This window comes from Plutella xylostella, chromosome 20 (genome assembly GCF_932276165.1).
Source record: "Plutella xylostella chromosome 20, ilPluXylo3.1, whole genome shotgun sequence".
In the NCBI taxonomy this organism is placed as follows: Eukaryota; Metazoa; Arthropoda; class Insecta; order Lepidoptera; family Plutellidae; genus Plutella; species Plutella xylostella.
The window spans coordinates 9,055,913-9,074,229 of NC_064000.1; the positions used below are offsets into that span (position 1 = coordinate 9,055,913).

At 36.0% G+C, this 18,317-nt stretch overlaps 1 protein-coding gene across 1 annotated transcript; it reads right to left on the bottom strand.

The window, feature by feature from the left end:
- Positions 1–1,018: 1,018 nt before the first annotated feature.
- LOC125490072 lies at positions 1,019–17,634 on the bottom strand. Its single transcript, XM_048628111.1, has 2 exons — positions 17,545–17,634; positions 1,019–1,663 (listed from the first exon to the last, which is right to left on the bottom strand). Exons 1-2 carry the CDS (start codon positions 17,632–17,634, stop codon positions 1,019–1,021), a joined length of 735 nt encoding a protein of 244 aa, XP_048484068.1.
- Positions 17,635–18,317: the final 683 nt, after the last annotated feature.

The window sequence follows — 18,317 nt, forward strand, 5'->3', positions numbered from 1 at the left end:
AGCAGAAAATTTAGTGGGATTTAGGTTAGTTATGATATGGTCCAGACAGCTATTTATTCTTGTGTCAAATCTATGTCCTGGCAGTAAATTGTGCTCAGCCAGCATGTCCAGATAGATAGATCCGTAGTTATCACAATTCCCTTCAATTATGTTTATATTTATATCTCCCAATATTATTATGTTTTTATTTTTAAGGTGAGGTGAATTAAGATGCGTTTCAAGAGATTTTAAAAAATTATCTGGGTTTTTTTCAGATGGAGAACGATATATACAAATTATGCTGTAGGTAAATATTGAAATTTCTAAACAAGAAGCACCAGAAAGATTTATTTCTTTGACCGAATGTTCAATTGAGTTTTTTATAAAAATTACCACACCATCATTTTGGTTAACCTTTAGTGTTGTATTATGTGTAACGTAATTGGGCTTGTTCGGTAGTGGTTTTTTTGGATCTATACGGCATTCAGTTAAGACTAAAACGTCTATGTTTTTTTCCAATAGGTCGAGATTTATTTCTAAATCGTCAATATTAGAATTTTTATGGATAATTCTAATGTTCTGTGTAATGATTGATAAGTTTGGAGAACCTGGAGGTAAGTAGTTAGATAAGTCTTCTATGTTACATGTAAGTGCATTAATGTTTGTGGAGTCTAATTCTTATATAAGATGATCTTCTCTAACCATTTGAGGTGTAAATAAACGTGTGGGGGTTGATTACAATATAACTGTATATTTGTTTTTTAATGTGACTAATTTTAAAGGTATTTTCTAATAAAAACTTGGTAGTTAGAAATGTTAGTGTAAGAGTACATATTTCATACATTATAGAGTTTTGATTATAAGTTGATTTATCTAACATATTACGTGAATGTGTGAAGCTGTTTTGAATTATAGATATTAAGGCGATTAAGTCGCATTTATTGTAAAAATCGTGAACCATTATATTGTAGTTTAGGTATGAAAACACATTATAGCATAGTAAAAACATGAAAACTATACTTATCTTAAATAAGGATAGTCACTTATTAAGCAATTGATGTACTTGTGATTCACTTGTAATAGTTATGATGGGGGAGTTATCGTCCAGCCGTATATAAACTTTGCCGTAGTTTGTCCAGCAATATTTATAGTTCTTCGTGTTTTGTAGGTCTCGGGCCAAGAAGTACAGTCGCGCTGACTTAGGTGTGAGGTTCTCTGAGATGTAGATTGGTACATCAGGATTATATTGTAAACCCAGGTGCTTTGCACTTAGTTTGTTTGTTTTATTTTTTATATTATAATTTTTAGCACACTTCAGGATGTCCGTTCTTATGAAGGTGTTCGTGAATTCCACTATTATAGTACTTTTGGTGTTCTCTTTCTTTTTAATTTTTATAATGTCCTTAACTTCTGGTTTGACAAGCTTCAGATTAATGTTTTCGGATAGCTTCACTATCATTTCAAGCAAGTCTTTTTTTGTCTCTTCACCTTTCAATGGTACATTTTTTATTTCTATGCTGGTTTTTCTTTGAGATTTTTGCATGTCTTCCAGTTTATTTTCAAGAATAACTATCTCCTCTTTATCCTTCTTAGATTCCATTTGCATCTGTTCTATTTTTCGTTTGAGTTCCAAGTTTTCTTCACATAAAAAAGTAACTGTATTCTCAATATTGGAGCTAGTTTGCTTTAGATCATTGAGAGAAGTTAATATTGTGTTTACTTGCTCACTTTGAGTCTGGGCAAATTGCTTGAATAACTCCTTTATCTCATTTTTAAAGTCGCTTGTCATTTCCTGCTGGGGGAGGGCAAATAAATCAGCCGGCTTTCTCCTCTTACGTGATAATGCTTGGCCTGGTTGATCCAGAGCCGTGATATCCGGGACGGAGTTTGATTTCTCTGGAGTGCGCATCATGGATAACCAACAGGGTAAATTGCAGGATTATGTTTTTATTGAGCAGTTAACCCGCTAATGTACCACTAATTAAGCAGGAAAGCTCAGCAAAAATTAGGTAGCAGTTTAAATTTGGCGCAATAAGCCGATAAGTTAGCTCACAGAAAATATAATGTTCAATCTTACTAAGCAGTAGCAGTAGGTATCGACGAAACGTAGAACGCAATTAACTTGTATCAGTGAGGCGGCGGCGCGCACGCCGCGGCGGAGTCTCGATGTCGTCTCGTAGCGTTCGTAGCAGCGACTCGTAGCGACTCGTAGCGGTCCGGTAATTAGGTATAGTTAGTTGTAGTTTTGTTGCAAGTTTTCTATAAGTAAGTAATAATTAGTTAGAGTACACTCCATTTTGCCTTTGCCTATGCTTATTTCTTTATCATATAGGTGGAAACTTGTTAAACGTATTTTATACTTAGTCTTAATTAATGTATTCTTGTTATATAGTTAAGTTTTCCTACAAAAATAAAATAAATAAATAAATAAATAAATTAATTAATTAATTCCTAGCGAATAATTACAAAAGCACACTTCTGGCAAGAAACAATGCAATGTTGCATTTGCACCGTGTTAAATTAATTATTAAGTTCCTTTTAGAAAAACATGAAAGCTTCGTATAGTAAACGGCGAATGGTATGGCTTAGCGAGTAGAATTATACAGGGTGTTGCAAAAAGGGTATACCTCAAGCCGAAAGGGGGTTACTCAAGTGGTCATTCTTAACAACTTCTGTCTACATGTCCTTTCTTACTTGCTGTTTACGACTTTAGCAACATCCAGTAAACTTAATTAACTTATATAAAATGTTAATTACAAGAACCGTTATTTATCACGGAATCAATAAAATATCATATATTAAAATATTTTGAAATATATTAAAATGTTTTACCATATCTTTTAGTAGTGTCACTTTAGTATAATATACCTCCAACTTTAAGAAGTTAAGAACATTACGTGCTAACGGAGCGGGTGTACGAGTGTAGCGGCGGAGTAAAAAGTTTAGTTTCAATTTACTTGCACATTCTCCCAGACTTTGATCGTGGCACTTACCTAATGGACGTTATGAACAAGTGTTAACGACTAGTTTACTTAAGAACTTTTAAGAAATACTTTTTTTTTTTTTTTTTTTTATTACATCTCACACACGGCCATCCGACCCCAAGCTAGGCAGAACCTGTGTTATGGGTGTCGGACAGCTGATATATCTACACAAATACATAGATAGATAGATACTAAATATAAATATCAACACCCAAGACCCGAGTACAAATATCTGTCTTTAAACAAATATCTGCCCCAGCCGGGAATCGAACCCGGGACCATCGGCTCAGTAGTCAGGTCACTAACCACTACGCCATTCGGTCGTCTCGTACTTTAAATATTAATAAACAAAATAAACGTTTATGAGCTATATCATATTTCGGGATATTTGTGGAAAAAGAGTGAAATAAGGAAACTAATAATTTTCTATCTTGAAATGTGTTAACTACTCTAATTAATGTTTGCTAATACATATCAATATCGCGCACTGATATTTTTTACACGGAAATATAACGTATCATATCAAAGGTCTGTGCACGTATGTATATATTATGTTTAAAAACCGCGTGTTTATTTGTAAATTTATTTATATTCTTACTATGTAAATTAAATACAATTCTGTGCTGGCCGGTTATCTTTCAGACCTTCTCTGAGTGCGTGAGGATGCTTGTCACACCGCGCCGGTATCTCTGCGGCCATTACCTCAACAAATTTAGTTAATTATCTTTGTACTCAACAACTCTCTGACATTTATACTGTCTTTGCTTTGTAACGATCTAATATGAAGATACAGTCCGCCAAGCAGATATCTCACCCACTTCTATGCAATATAAAGCACTAGTATTATCTATTGTGACAAAAAAAAACAGACTCGAGTGTAGTTTGGTCCAAACAACTTGATAGTGAAACAACCTGAAGTTGACTCCAATTACACTTCTGTGCTTTTTCAAACTAACCAACTGTCAATCTTTGAAACACTATATTTATCTATAATAGAAATAATTTGCTACAAACTTCAGAACTATTAAGTTGTTTGATCCTAACTGCACGAATAATCCTTTCTTACTGAACGGCCGCTGGTAAATCCTGACTATTCTTGATTCAAGCGACAAATAGTCCCCGTGATATCGAGATCGGATTCACATTTGGCACCTTCCCAGCCAGCTCGTGGAGATACTATCCCCCCTTCTAGTCAGTTACACCCCCCATTAGTCCACACACCTGCGAGGCAGATAGCCGTGGTCGTCTTCAAGAGGGCTCACGTTACAGTAATGTATTGCTTGAAACAGACATAAGAGGCGATATGTTTGTGTGTTCTTATCAAACAAGGTAACTTAACACACAAGTCCTGAAAACAAATAATGCACGCCACCACCTTTGAATCTGCGTTCACAGATGAGACGACCGAATGGCGTAGTGGTTAGTGACCCTGACTACTGAGCCGAAGGTCCCGGGTTCGATTTCCGGCTGGGGCAGATATTTGTTTAAACACAGATATTTGTTCTCAAGTCTTGGATGTGCCCGTAAAATGGCGATAGGCCCGCCCCCTATTACATTGGGACTAACATATCACTGGCGAAATGTGGGTGCAGCAATGCACCTCTGCCTACCCCGCAAGCGAGTACATTAGCATGAGAGTGTTACCGCCGACTGCTCGACGCTGGATCAATTCTTGCAACATGCTATTGTACTCGACGTTTGTTCTCTTATTTCCAGTTGTATTGTTTGTTAAGCCGGGCGCGGCTCAGTCCACGATTGAAAGCTTAAAACGGGTTAAAATTGTTAAAACTTTGAGTTTATGCTGAATGCTAGCAGTTTATAAGTAATGTATCGCACGTAAAATCCTATTACTGTATCATACATATGTTACATGTGACTTCATTTTTTCCTTCATTAAGTTAACCTCAGGATCAATTTAATTCCTACTCATCGAGCATTGCGCCAATCACAGAGCTGCAAAGTTTAACTTGACGTTCCTAGATGTAAAACAGACACCTTCAATTATTTCCAAGTTATTCTCATTTCTCTTTACGATAGGATCTATTTTCTTTTTAGATCTTTACACACTAGAATTTGACTAGATAATAGACTCTACAGTCTAGACATTTTGTCATAAAAAAAGTAAAATACTTATCATATAAAATGAGGTGCGTCGTCTCGGATAATCAGTTTTATCCCCGTGAGCAAATAAAATTTAATTTCATTTAAAAACAGAAACAGATTTGAAATCATCATTTGGCGCTTTATAGCGAGAGTAATAAAGTTCTTAATTGCCTGCCGGTGCTTCCTCTCATACATAATTACACAAATGAAATGAAGCTTTATTGCTTGTATTAAAACACACTAATTGCTTGTTTTGTATGTAAATTGGGCAGATGTTATCGTGTCAATTGTAGTTGGTGGAGCACGCTTCATTACCCAGCGTCAACTAGATATAATATATCATTACCCTGTGTCAGTTAGATATATCATACGAGTATCTAGTTATTCAGTAATTTCTTACATTTTCATGATTGAATTCACTTACCTACCCTCGCAGTATTCAAACAAAAACAAAAAACTAATATACAGGGTGTTACAAAAAGGGTATACTAAGCCGAAACCTACATGTGCAGCATGGTATATCTAAGCCCGAAACTGAAATCAGAATTTAAAAATTCGCGAAAAAAATATTTCATTTTCCATAGAAACTTTGTTGGTCACGTGACTAAATGTGACCAACAAAGACTATAAAAAAGGGAATATTCACCTTTATTAGCACAGGCAGTTATTTATGACTAGTGCAAGTATAAGAAAATAATCTCAATTTAGACATCAGTGGTGACGATTTCTGTATTGTATTAACTCACGTTTTTATACACAATCATAAAGCATTTGATGACCGCCGCCGAAGTTTATGAAGTAAATAAATACGGTTCCATATTGCCTTTGTTACGGCGACTGCGGAGGTGATATTTGTCGTTTTATGAGTTTCAGGTCGTACGCCCCCGCGCTGTACAACATACGTACATGTATTACGTATACATACTACACTCACAAGCAATGAAAAAGTTTCACCTGTCATTGCCGTTCCACATGTCACTGGAACATTTTCATTGCCCGTGAGCTCGAGTGAAGTTCATAGAGGACTCCGCTACTAAAATTTGAAGTACGAAATACGATTTATAAAAATCACAAACAGCGGAATTTTATAGTTCAAAATCATCTTACAAAGCTAACTTTGGGTAATTGCACTAACTAGTAAAATATGAAAGATTCCTTTTTTCTTTAAGCACAGAATAATAACTATATAAAGGAATGAGAAACAGTAAGACGTGTATAAATGTGTTTTGGTAGTGACACTTGTTTCTGCTGCAAAGTTAACGTGGTCAAGCTCTCGTAGAAACAGAAACTGTATTTTTTTATATAAAGGGACATGATCACATGACTATATACCTCGAAGATAACTTTTCGTACTGGACTGTATTCCGCGAAATACTAATACCATAATGGAATGATTCGTACGTTTCGGTTTGACAAAGATAAATGAAAGGAGAACTATCTCACAATATAAATAAAGATATATCTGTTTTTGTCCTCTGAGAGGTATCTACTGTAATATCTGTAAGAACCCACATACAGGTTGTATAACTATTGATTTTTAAAGCTACTTAATTTGATGTTGGGTAAAAATGTTGACAAAACTATAAATTTCAATCTTATTTTCCTCATTGAATTATCAGAAACCAAATTTCCTATAAGTACGAAAATTCGTAGCAATTCCCAAAAGTCGTAGAACAATAGTTGTTCATGACGACCCCTGACTGAGTCACCGCTCGTCATACATCTTTTGCAACACCCTGTAAAATAATAATTACAGCTGAATTGAGCTGTGGAGAAAAATGAGCATTACGTTTTATTATTATCTATAAAAATTATATACTTTCTCATAAAACCTGTATATGGCACCAATAAGCTATAAGCTTCATAGCACGTCATACTATTGACGCAATACAACGGATATTATTGCAGATGTATGATTAATCGGACAGCTACCGGACCGCACTGTAATCTGCTATCTGACATAAATTGTATTGATGTGACAGATGTTTGACAGATAGGCAGCGCTGCGGATTGTTGATTGCTAATTGGATCGTTGGTGGCGCGGGAGCAGGAATAATTTAGTGAGAAAATGTTCAGAGCATGAAAATGACAAGCTTGTGTGTTAAAACACACACACAACACACACTCACACCTTGTACTAATGTACTCCCTTGCGGGGTAGGCAGAGGTGCATTTCTGCACCCACTTTTCGCCAGTGTTATGTTAGTCCCAATGTAATAGGGGGCGGCCCTATTGCCATTTTACGGGCACATCAAAGACCCGAGAACAAATACCTTTGTTTAAACAAATATCTGCCCCAGCCGGGAATCGAATCCTTCGGTTCAGTAGTCAGGGTCACTAACCACTACGCCATTCGGTCGTCGTGTATGTTAAAAGTTTGGCGTATTTAAATCTTAAAATATAATCAGAAAAGATGGAAAAATATAGTACATATAAAATAGGTATTAGTATAGGTACTAATCCATCTTTTCAATAATATAAATGATATTTCCATCGTATCGGCCAGTAGGTAGGATCCTCGCGGAATGTAATTACACCCCAAACGAAGCGGCGTTCATTTCAATAATGACTTCGGAATCTGTGAATATCGACTATTATCGACGCTTCACTATTGACAGTCGTTTTATTGTGGGAAGTTTGGTATAAAAAGCCTGTATTTTAATCTTAGATTTACAATATTGCTAATCTAAAATGTTAATCCCGGGTTTCATCTTTTTACGTACAAAATTTCATGCGAGTTGGTTCAGCCGTTCTCTTGTGAAAGAGTAACATCCATATAAACTTTCTCGTTTAAAATATGAGTAGAATGTCAAATCCAACAACACGAATATCAATTTATGCATCGACTTTACGCAGACCTTGTTTTTCGTAGACGTAGACAAAAATGTAAAGAAATTTACCAGTAACGCCATCTGTTAGCAAGTAGCAAACTTCACTCAAGCGCTTGTACTTCAGCACTTGAACAGTTGCAAATTTTACGCACAAATATCGACGGCAGCGCCGCGGCGGCGAGTAGCGGAACCCTCGCGCGGCCTTGGCAAGGTCGTTGCCGATTGAGTTACACGGTTGCCATGGCAACGAGGAATTCCTGAAACTGCCGGGTCTGAAATACGATGCACTGATGTGGCATTGTATAATTGTATGTATACGAGATACGAATTTGTATTGTGTGTATCATTTGCTACTTCTTCACGTCGAAATGGCTAACCCGATTTTAATGAAATTTGACAGGGTAACCCTGGATTAACACAATACATAGGCTACTTTTTATCAGGGAATTCCCATGGGAAGACTTTTTAAGGCGAAGCAAAGCTCGCGGGTATAGCTAGTTAAGAAAGAACACACTTTGCGGGCTGGCTTAAGATATCATTTAACACCAACATTTAACAGCCCAGACAAGAAAACCACTATTTGCACCCTTTTGGATTGAAATCCGCAACCGGCACAAGAGTCGGTTGTGCCATCCCGTTGTTAGCCTTTTAACAGCCTACCCGCATATCCGAATTCATTTAAACTGCTTAAATCCGTATACAACACAAATTAATTAAGTACACACAACCATATAACCTGAAAATTTGCCTTTCAGTGAAGGTTCAAAATTAAACAAAGGCTGATTAAAACCGGCCCGGCGCATTCCTGTGTCAATCTAACATCTATCGCTATCACTTTGATTTTAATAGCAACAAACGATTATGAAATCTACAGCTACATAGATATCATAAAGATACAGAAATAAAAAAATGAATAATCTAATTAACACCCAATTTAAAGTAAATGCACATTAAAAGTAGGTGATGATGATACCTTCGCGGTGTAGGAAGATAACTTTCATAAAATACACTATAGTACAAAATTATAATCACCCCAATTATAGGTATTATATTAAGCCCGATTTCACAATTGAAGAATAAGACTATTCTGAGAATAAGTTTACAGTAAATGACGTGGCTTTCTCTCGACTAAATAGACGACTTATTCTCGGAATAGCCTATGGTGAAATCGGGTCTTAGTTGGCCAATCCACAATTTGTAAACCAATCTTGTTAAAGTATCAAATTGATCGCATTTTACAATAAGAAGATAAGGCTTCCAGCGTCCACGGAGTAATTACGTTATTCCGCTTGTGTATTCCGGTATAAATTGGCAATTAAAATTTATAAGCAAATATATTACCGATCTAAAGCGCTCCCTCGGCCCAGGATGGTCACTCTAGCTCGGCAACAAAACTAAATAACTTTTATTTTCTTTTATTGCTGTAATTAGTTTATTTTATTTGTATATAATAACGAGAGCTGAGAGAGATAGAGTCGAAGTTAGCGTAGCAACAGCGCTCCGAAACTTACCCCCTTATTCATAGAAAAGTTACAATACGTTTTAACTAATAAACTGTTTTGTCCCTCTCTGTCAAAGAACAAATTGTACTTTGTCGGAGAGGGACAAAACAGTTTATTAGTTAAAAAGTTCTGTAACTTCTCTATGAATAAGGGGGTTAGTCTTTTGTAAAAACACAGTAGTGTGTTGTGTGTTTTGTGAATGTTTTTAGGGACTGAAAGACTCGTATTCATAGTAACACGGCACAAACAACACAAACATTGAGCAACTAAGACACGAGAATAAATATTTATGTCTAAACAAATATCTACCGTGGCTGCGTACACGGCACGGCTATTAGAGTCACACAGCAATACCATCGAGTCATCGCGTCATCAAGCGAGAGTGACCTCCACGACGATAGATATATTCAGCTGTGGGACATTCTAATGTCGGGTTTGTGTCGGGGGACTGTTGTCCCGGGAATAATTCAGTAATTACACATTGATAGTATTCCAATGTGCTCACACAACAGTCGCAGCACCTTTTGCTTTTACTTCGAACTTAGTCTTACTAATATTTATACCCATTAATTAGATTTTGTACATGTATTTTTATATTTGTGCAATAAAGAATTAAATAAATAAATAAATTAGTCCCAAACTTATTTATTGATGCTTTTATTACATATTTTACTAAAGTAATGATAGATGGATGACTTATTAGTACAATTACAACCGGCAGCTGCGGCAGCTAGTGCACGAGGTTCAGAGAGCAAACACGAAGAGAATGCAAATAAATATATTTTTTCCCAATGATTTCAAAAGGAAGGATACGCCCGTCAGAACGTTTTGTCAAAAGAAAATGGCACCCGCGCGCTGGCCCTAAATTCATACAAATTATGACAGATTTATGAGGTTTTAGGGCCAACGCGAGGGTGTAATTTTCTAGAGCGGTTGGGCCTGTCCTTACGCTAGTAATATATAAGTCAATGTTTTTTCCTCTACATTTTTAGTAATTGGTCTGGTCCCGGCAATTGAAAGCCAGTACTTGGCTGTATTGGCTGTTCCCGGCCGCGATCAAACAGTTGATTAGTCAATTAATGGCTCAAGTGATGAGAAAAGGAGCAATCCCACGGTCGGGCGAGCCCAGGCCCGCGCGGGAGGGCCCAAACTGAAGCCATCTGGCGGTGTACCTTGCAGATGACAAGCAAGAGGCAGAATTAATTTAGCAGATGTACATACAAAAGAACAAATTAAAAAATATTAAATAGATGCATACGTGTTGCTCAGCTACTGAAATATTAAAGTTATATACGCACAAACAGATAGACAGGCGGGCGGGCACGGGCATTGAAGTGATCTGGTAAGAGTCATGTGTACTGTGTAAACAATTTTAAAGTAAGAAACCTTTAGTACTTAGGTAGCTACATATACGCCTTTTACATGCTTTTACTATCCCAACGTCTTTGTTTTTAACGAATAAAATGTAAAGATAAATAAATAAGCAACGCCTAAGAACATAAAATAATATACTGTTTGGTAACTTGATAGCACTTACGCTCAAAGCTATAAAACGCTCCCAGTATCTTTCCCTCCCACATCTATGTACCTCCATCTTGTAAACCAAATTAAATTCAAAACTCTATGTCGATAAAATTGCTCCGGACCCACCGGCCCGCTGGCTCGCTTGCTCCTTATTACAAATGTCTGAAGGGTGAAAGTTGAGCGCAGTTATTTATCTGTCTGTAAGTCGGTTCACACAAGAGTTGTCTAACTTAATAACTGTCTCAGTTTGCGGATCAGTCCTGACTGATCAGCGGTCCTGATTGATCATAGAGTGGAATGTTATTTATTTATTGATATACTTTTTTATTTACATACAAGGAAACATTATTTATGTTTTTGATACTGTGTATTATGTATGTTGGTAAATAATGATTTTTTTATCCTAACTAATATATAAATGCGAAAGTAACTGTGTCGGTCTGTTTGTCTGTTACTCTTTCAAGCCAAAACTACTGAACGGATTTGAAAAACTTTTTAAAGCACGCGGGAACAACACGTTTATTATAATGATTAGGTAAGAACTCAATCTTGTAAACTGGTTACGTTGCAAGTGATACACATAACAAGATACATCAACAAAACCTTTTGCACGATGTTTCAGGGTTTGAATACCATGTACTCACGGCTAAAAGAATATTTATGTTAGTTAAAAAGATGTGTCTAGTAAAATTCATTCGTTCATGATCAAATTGATTTCGAGTTATTTAAGTTTTATATATTTTTCATGACCAGTGAATACTCGAGCCCTCGAGTTTACAACTGAAGCTCAACTGAAAGTTGCTCGTGTGGAGGGTAAATTGAAACTCCTCCACTATCGAACAGTCTCACTCCACTGAATGTGACGTGTACGCGAAAGTATTTTATTACAAATCAAAATAAAATGAAGACAAATCTTGAACACTGTTTAATTTGTCCGGTGCTGGGTCAAAATAAGAAGAAGCAAAAATTTTAATAGTGTTTATTTATTTATCCAGTATCAAGCATAAATTTAGAATTATTATTATTAGAAGTCACTGAAGATTAAAATGCTTCAGACATTATTTAAAGTTACACATTAGAAATAAGGTCATTCTTCAGATAGTAGTAACCGATTTAGCTTCTAACAGCTCAAGTGAACATTCATGCCCAATATATGACCGTCGCATAAAGACATCGTCGTTTTCTGATAACTTTTATAAAGCTAGGTACACACGGCACCTCCAAATGGTTGGCAGGGCACACTAACGTAGTGTATGTGTGCACACTAACGTTGTCTATGTGTGCATAAACGCAGAAATCGGTTTACAAACCAGTAACAAACCACACACACACACAACAGCACAAACGAGTTTGCGCGTAGGCAAACGCCCGTATACCAGCTGTGACATAAAAATATCAACCGGTAGTGTTAGTGAAATAGTTATAAAATTGATGTGAAGCAAAATTTCACTACCTGTGTCTATACACTTCGTAGCTCATTGGTAGAATGTTAGACTAATGAAACATAGGTCGTGAGTTCGAGTCCACGGATGGTTATTTTTATTTAACTTAATTCAAATTTTGCGTTCATTTAAACGCTGTTGAGTATAAAATTAATATATTTGAAACTGACAAATGACTACAAGCTGCATAGCTGTCGACTATTTCTCTTCGCCAAAAATATATGATTCGTTCTTCATTTGAGAATTAAAACCATTCTACCCTCATACAATATGAATAAACGAAATTTGTTTTTAGTTTTAGTGACAATTCACCTCCGCGTCTGCAAAGTGATTCACTTTGTGATTTGTCAATTTAATTAATTACTCTTCGCAGTCACTATGGAAAGTCACTTAACCATGTTCAAAAAGGCGAAGATAATCGTATTTATATGAACAAAACATTACAATTAGTGAAATCGCAAGACGTTTAACGGTAAGTAACATAGAATTGCAAATATTTTATTTGACTGTTAGAATATTTGTATTTGTATAAGCTAAGTATTTGTTTTTTTTGTTTGCAGAGGAGAACTGTTCAATTATGGGCTCACCGATACGCAGATTCGGGACATGTAGACAGTAGTTGTCTATACGGATGCATCAACACGCCATCGAGAAATCGTAGCTGCACATAGCGCTGATCCGTTCTGCAGCACCCGTTCTACGGCCACAACACATAATCTATCCCTACAAACCGTACGGGTTCACTTGCGTGCTGCTGGGTTGCGGTGTCGGAGGCCGACGAAGAAAACTGCTCTAACCGATCAGCATCGTCGAAACAGAGTGCGTTTAGCGACTGACTATTTTAAACTTTGATTGGTGCAACAATGTGGTGATATTTAGTGATGAAAAGTGCTTTAAATCAGACAAGGATGGACGTAAGATATTATGGCGAAAAAGTGGTGAAAATTATAGTTAGTGGGGTTAGCTCAGTAATTTTTATTTTTTCCATTTGTATAAGATTTTAGTTATTTTGTTAAATACTTATTATTATTTACAATTATGGGTAAGCCAATGTGTTAATGATGTTATTGTTACTGAGGTTGGAATAAGTTATCTTATTTCTAGCTAATTAACATGTTGATTCATATAACTAATGACTTGCCTATTTACTTTAGTAAAACAGCCAGTCCATCCTTTTCTGATGTTTATTATGATTTAAAACTGCTAATTGAAAATTTTCTTTATTAATATAAACTAAAACTATGTTTTAAAACGGAAAACAACAAAAACGTAACATCCTTAATGTTTATGTTACGGCAAGAATAAATTTGGTAATTTTTACACTTAATAACTTGTTTCATTTACTTTCTGTGTTGCTTTTATTCGTATATACTACAATAATATTATTAACCATATTAAAAATAAATTAAATCTATAAAAAAAAAACAAAAAAGGAATATTGTAAGTTCAGTGGGATTTGAACCACCATACCGATAATTGTAAGTTTTGTATCATACCAACTGAGCCATTCAATCTATTAGAATGCCTCGCAAAATTTTGCTTCATATCATAAAAACAATGAATCATTGTCACTGGCACAACTACACACGGCACCTCCAAATGGTTGGCAGGGCACACAAACGTAGTGTATGTGTGCACACTAACGTGGTCTATGTGTGCAATAAAGCAGAAATCGGTAAATACAAGTAACAAACCACACACACACACACACAACAGCACAAACGAGTTTGCGCGTAGGCAAACGCCCTTACACCAGCTGTGACATAAAAATATCAACCGGTCGAGTAAGTCAAATAGTTATAAAATTGACTTGAAGCAAAATTTCACAACTTGAAGCTATACTCTTCGTAGCTCATTGGTAGTATGTTAGACTTATGAAACATAGGTCGTGAGTTCGAGTCCACTGATGGGTATTTTTATTTTACTTTATTTAAATTTAGCGTTAATTTAAACGCTGTTGAGTAAAAAATAAATTTATTTGAAATTGACAAATGACTACAATATGCATAGCTGTCGACTATTTCTCTTCGCTAAAAATATATGATTCGTTCTTCATTTGAGAAGTAAAACCATTCTACCCTCATACAATATGAATAAACGAAATTAGTTTTTAGTTTTAGTGACAATTCACCTCTGCGTCTGCATAGTGATTCACTTTGTGATTTGTCAATTTATAATTAATTTATCTTCGCAGTCACTATGGAAAGTCATTTAACCATGTTCAAAAAGGCGGAGATAATTGTATTATATGAACAAAATATTACAATTAGTGAAATCGCAAGACGTTTAATGATATCGGTAAGTAACATAGAACTGCAAATATAATTTTATTTGACCGTTAGAATATTTGTATTTGTATAAGCTAAGTATTTGTTTTTTTTTGTTTGCAGAGGAGAACTGTTCAATTATGGGTTCACCGATACGCAAATTCGGGACATGTAGACGGTAGTCGTCTGGATGCATCACCACGCCATCGAGAAATCGTAGCTGCACATAGCGCTGATCCGTTCTGCAGCACCCGTTCTACGGCCACAACACATAATCTATCCCTACAAACCGTACGGGTTCACTTGCGTGCTGCTGGGTTGCGGTGTCGGAGGCCGATGAAGAATTTGCTCTAACCGATCAGCATCGTCGAAACAGAGTGCGTTTTGCGACTGACTATTTTAAACTTTGATTGGTGCAACAATGTGGTGATATTTAGTGATGAAAAGTCCTTTAAGTCAGACAAGGATGGACGTAAGATATTATGGCGAAAAAGTGGTGAAAATTATAGTTGTTGGGGTTAGCTCAGTAATTTTTATTTTTCCATTTGTATAAGATTTTAGTTATTTTGTTAAATACTTATTATTATTTACAATTATGGGTAAGCCAATGTGTTAATGATGTTATTGTTACTGAGGTTGGAATAAGTTATCTTATTTCTAGCTAATTAACATGTTGATTCATATAACTAATGACTTGCCTATTTACTTTAGTAAAACAGCCAGTCCATCCTTATCTGATGTTTATTATGATTTAAAACTGCTAATTGAAAAATTTCCTTATTAATATAAACTACAACTATGTTTTAAAACGAAAAACAACAAAAACGTAACATCCTTAATGTTTATGTTACGGCAAGAATAAATTTGGTAATTTTAACACTTAATAACTTGTTTCATTCACTTTCTGTGTTGCTTTTATTCGTATATACTACAATACTATTAGTAACTATCTAGAAAAATAAATTAAATCTATTATAAAAACAAAAAAAGAATAATTTAGGTTCAAAGGGATTTGAACCACCGTCCCGGTTGATGTCAGTCTTATATCTTACCAACTGAGCCATCCAATCAATCACGATGCTTGGCAAAATTTCGCTTCATATCATAAAAACAATGAATCATTGCCACTGGCACAACTACATGTTTACAATATCCGTGTGTTGGTTGCCGAGAACCGTCGCCGACACACACATACACTACCTACGTTAGTGTGCCCTGCCAACCATTTAACGTTGCCGTGTGTACGTTTTACGTTTTCATGAATATCACATTAGTATGCCGAGTGTTAAGAATTAGGTAATTTTGCGCCCACAATACGGAATTTGACTGGGAACGCAGCATAGTGTAATCGAATTTTCAACCCAGCACGCATGTAATGTGTTGTGTCTTATAATTTTATTTATATCTTACAAGCCTACTGGCCGACTGTGAACAGACCAGAACTATAAACCTGCATTAATGTGGACAGTCGTAACTCTCACAGAAACAGGCACGAACATCGCATGTCCATTTTTTACTATGTGGAATTGGAAGAGCGGAATTTTAATTTATTATGCTAAACCATTACATAATGTACTTTAAATTATATTTTTTTATTAAAATTCGACGATTAATTAAAAAGTTTACAAGCCGAGCGCCTTACGGTCAACGAAGTTGGCAGTTCGGTACAAGGTCAAAGTGTCATAATACCTACACATAATTTATCCAAATTGAGATGAATATGAAACGAGAGAAAAGGCAGTCTGTTTGTCAGGTGCTCACAGTCAACAGCCGCTGAAAAAGACCCCAATTATGTTAATAATCTCTTCATAAAATAAATATCAGTGACTAAATGAGCACTAGATGGCTCCCAAGTGAAGGAGGAAACTTAATTAACAGTTGGAACATTAGTCTCCGCTTCAAACCAGAATAAATTAAACTCGCTCTCTAACATTGCCACTCGTTGTGCACTTTGAGCCACCGACGCAGTCGCGGCCTTTGATTCAACAACTCCTTTATATTATCAACAAATATAAGTATAATTCTAGGTATAATACTATTACGAGCTATTATACTTGGTATGATAGTTTATACTATACATTTCTAAAACGTTTCCTTTCATTGCGATTGTGGTTTCTGTTATCTTGAAACTTATAAGTAGACTTAGCTAATGATACTACTCTGTCAACAAAGTACCAAAACGTACAAAGAAATATGAAGATAAAAACAAAATAAATCTTCTTTTTAAGTATCGATACGATAGATCGATCACGATAGATGCAAATATGACATATTTAATAAGACGCACTGGACTGAGAAAACTCTTTGTGGCGCCGCCCCCGCGCCCCCCGCGCCCGCCCCGCCGCCGGCGTAATGAAAACAAACACACACGAGAAAACACTTTTGTGGGACTAATTGAAGCTGGACTTGCGCCTTATTCTGGTACAATGTCCAGGAAAATTAGTTGAACAAACATATTTCATGCAACAAATTATTTGGCTACGAAATTTCGTAGCACTATCTACGGGTCTCGTAGCGCTACGCCGCCGCCGTAGCTCGCTTTATTTGCCTGTAGATCGCAGCTGCGCAAAAATGCAAACCTCCAGTTAAATAACGGAATTAAAAGAATGTACGGAAAATTATTTAGAATTGTACCTGCTTCAAAAGGATTGTGTCATTTAAAACAAGTAGGTAGTTTCATAAGTTTTTCGACTGAAAAATGTTCTTAGATATCTATGCAATGCTCAAAACGCACTGAAGTAAAATTTACTACTTGAAATTGTTGCACTGCGTTGCTATTGGTCCTAATAATGTCCTATCACTGTCAATACTGGAAATGCGCGAAAGATATATTCAGTACTCGCTTGTAAATAAAATGGACCATAGTTCTAGTAATGATTGATGCTGATGATGATAATGATGAAGTCGCTTACCTCTGCAGTGGGCTGGTAGTTCCCCTTGAGCTTGCGGTGGTCGGGCGAGTGCCGCAGGTTCTTCGAGTCGATCTGCACGTTCGTCTGCATCGCGACACACACACACACGCAACGTATGACACAACACACTTCAGCCACACATGGCTAAGTTATCGGATAAGCTTCGGTTGGGCCACTGTAGTGAATGGCACAGTTCACTGTTTATGATCTCCTGGTGCAAAGTTGTTTAGTTGTAGGTAACTATACGGTATTTTATTAAATTCAGGTTCAGCTTCATTATACCTGAAATAAAGAAAAGAAATATATTAGAAAATTGCACACAAATTGCACTGCATTAACCTATTTGTATCAACGTATACATATCATTTTCTTAACTAACTTATATTGAGAGCTCATAGACTGCAATTTATTCCTAAGACTATTATTTTTTTATATAAAAATATACCGGCTTAATAGTAATAACGCAGCAGACATCCCGCTGGTTCCCGCTGAGCAAATCTTCATCAATGATCGTATTAGACCTCGTTATTACCAGGACAACATCAATATAAGGATCCAGCACAATATTATAATAATATAGGTACCTACTAAAAGAGATATACACATACAGGTAGTAGTTATACGGGTGTGCTCAACAGGTGATCCTTCCGCTTCCTTCTGTATAAACTACTTACTAGTGTTTATTACGCCCACATTGTTTACACTAGGTTTAAGGGAATTTGACAGATATTTAATAGCGCTTAACATAACTAGTTTGTATTTCTATTGTATTA

What these genes read in the sequence shown, in the direction of transcription:
- LOC125490072 (XM_048628111.1), bottom strand. Translation starts at nt 17,634, where the DNA reads ATGCAGACGAACGTGCAGATCGACTCGAAGAACCTGCGGCACTCGCCC. An exon ending in ACTACCAGCCCACTGCAGAG is followed by an intron (nt 1,664 to 17,544) that starts GTAAGCGACTTC and finishes AATGATCTAAAG; the next exon opens with CAAACTAGCTCCAATATTGA.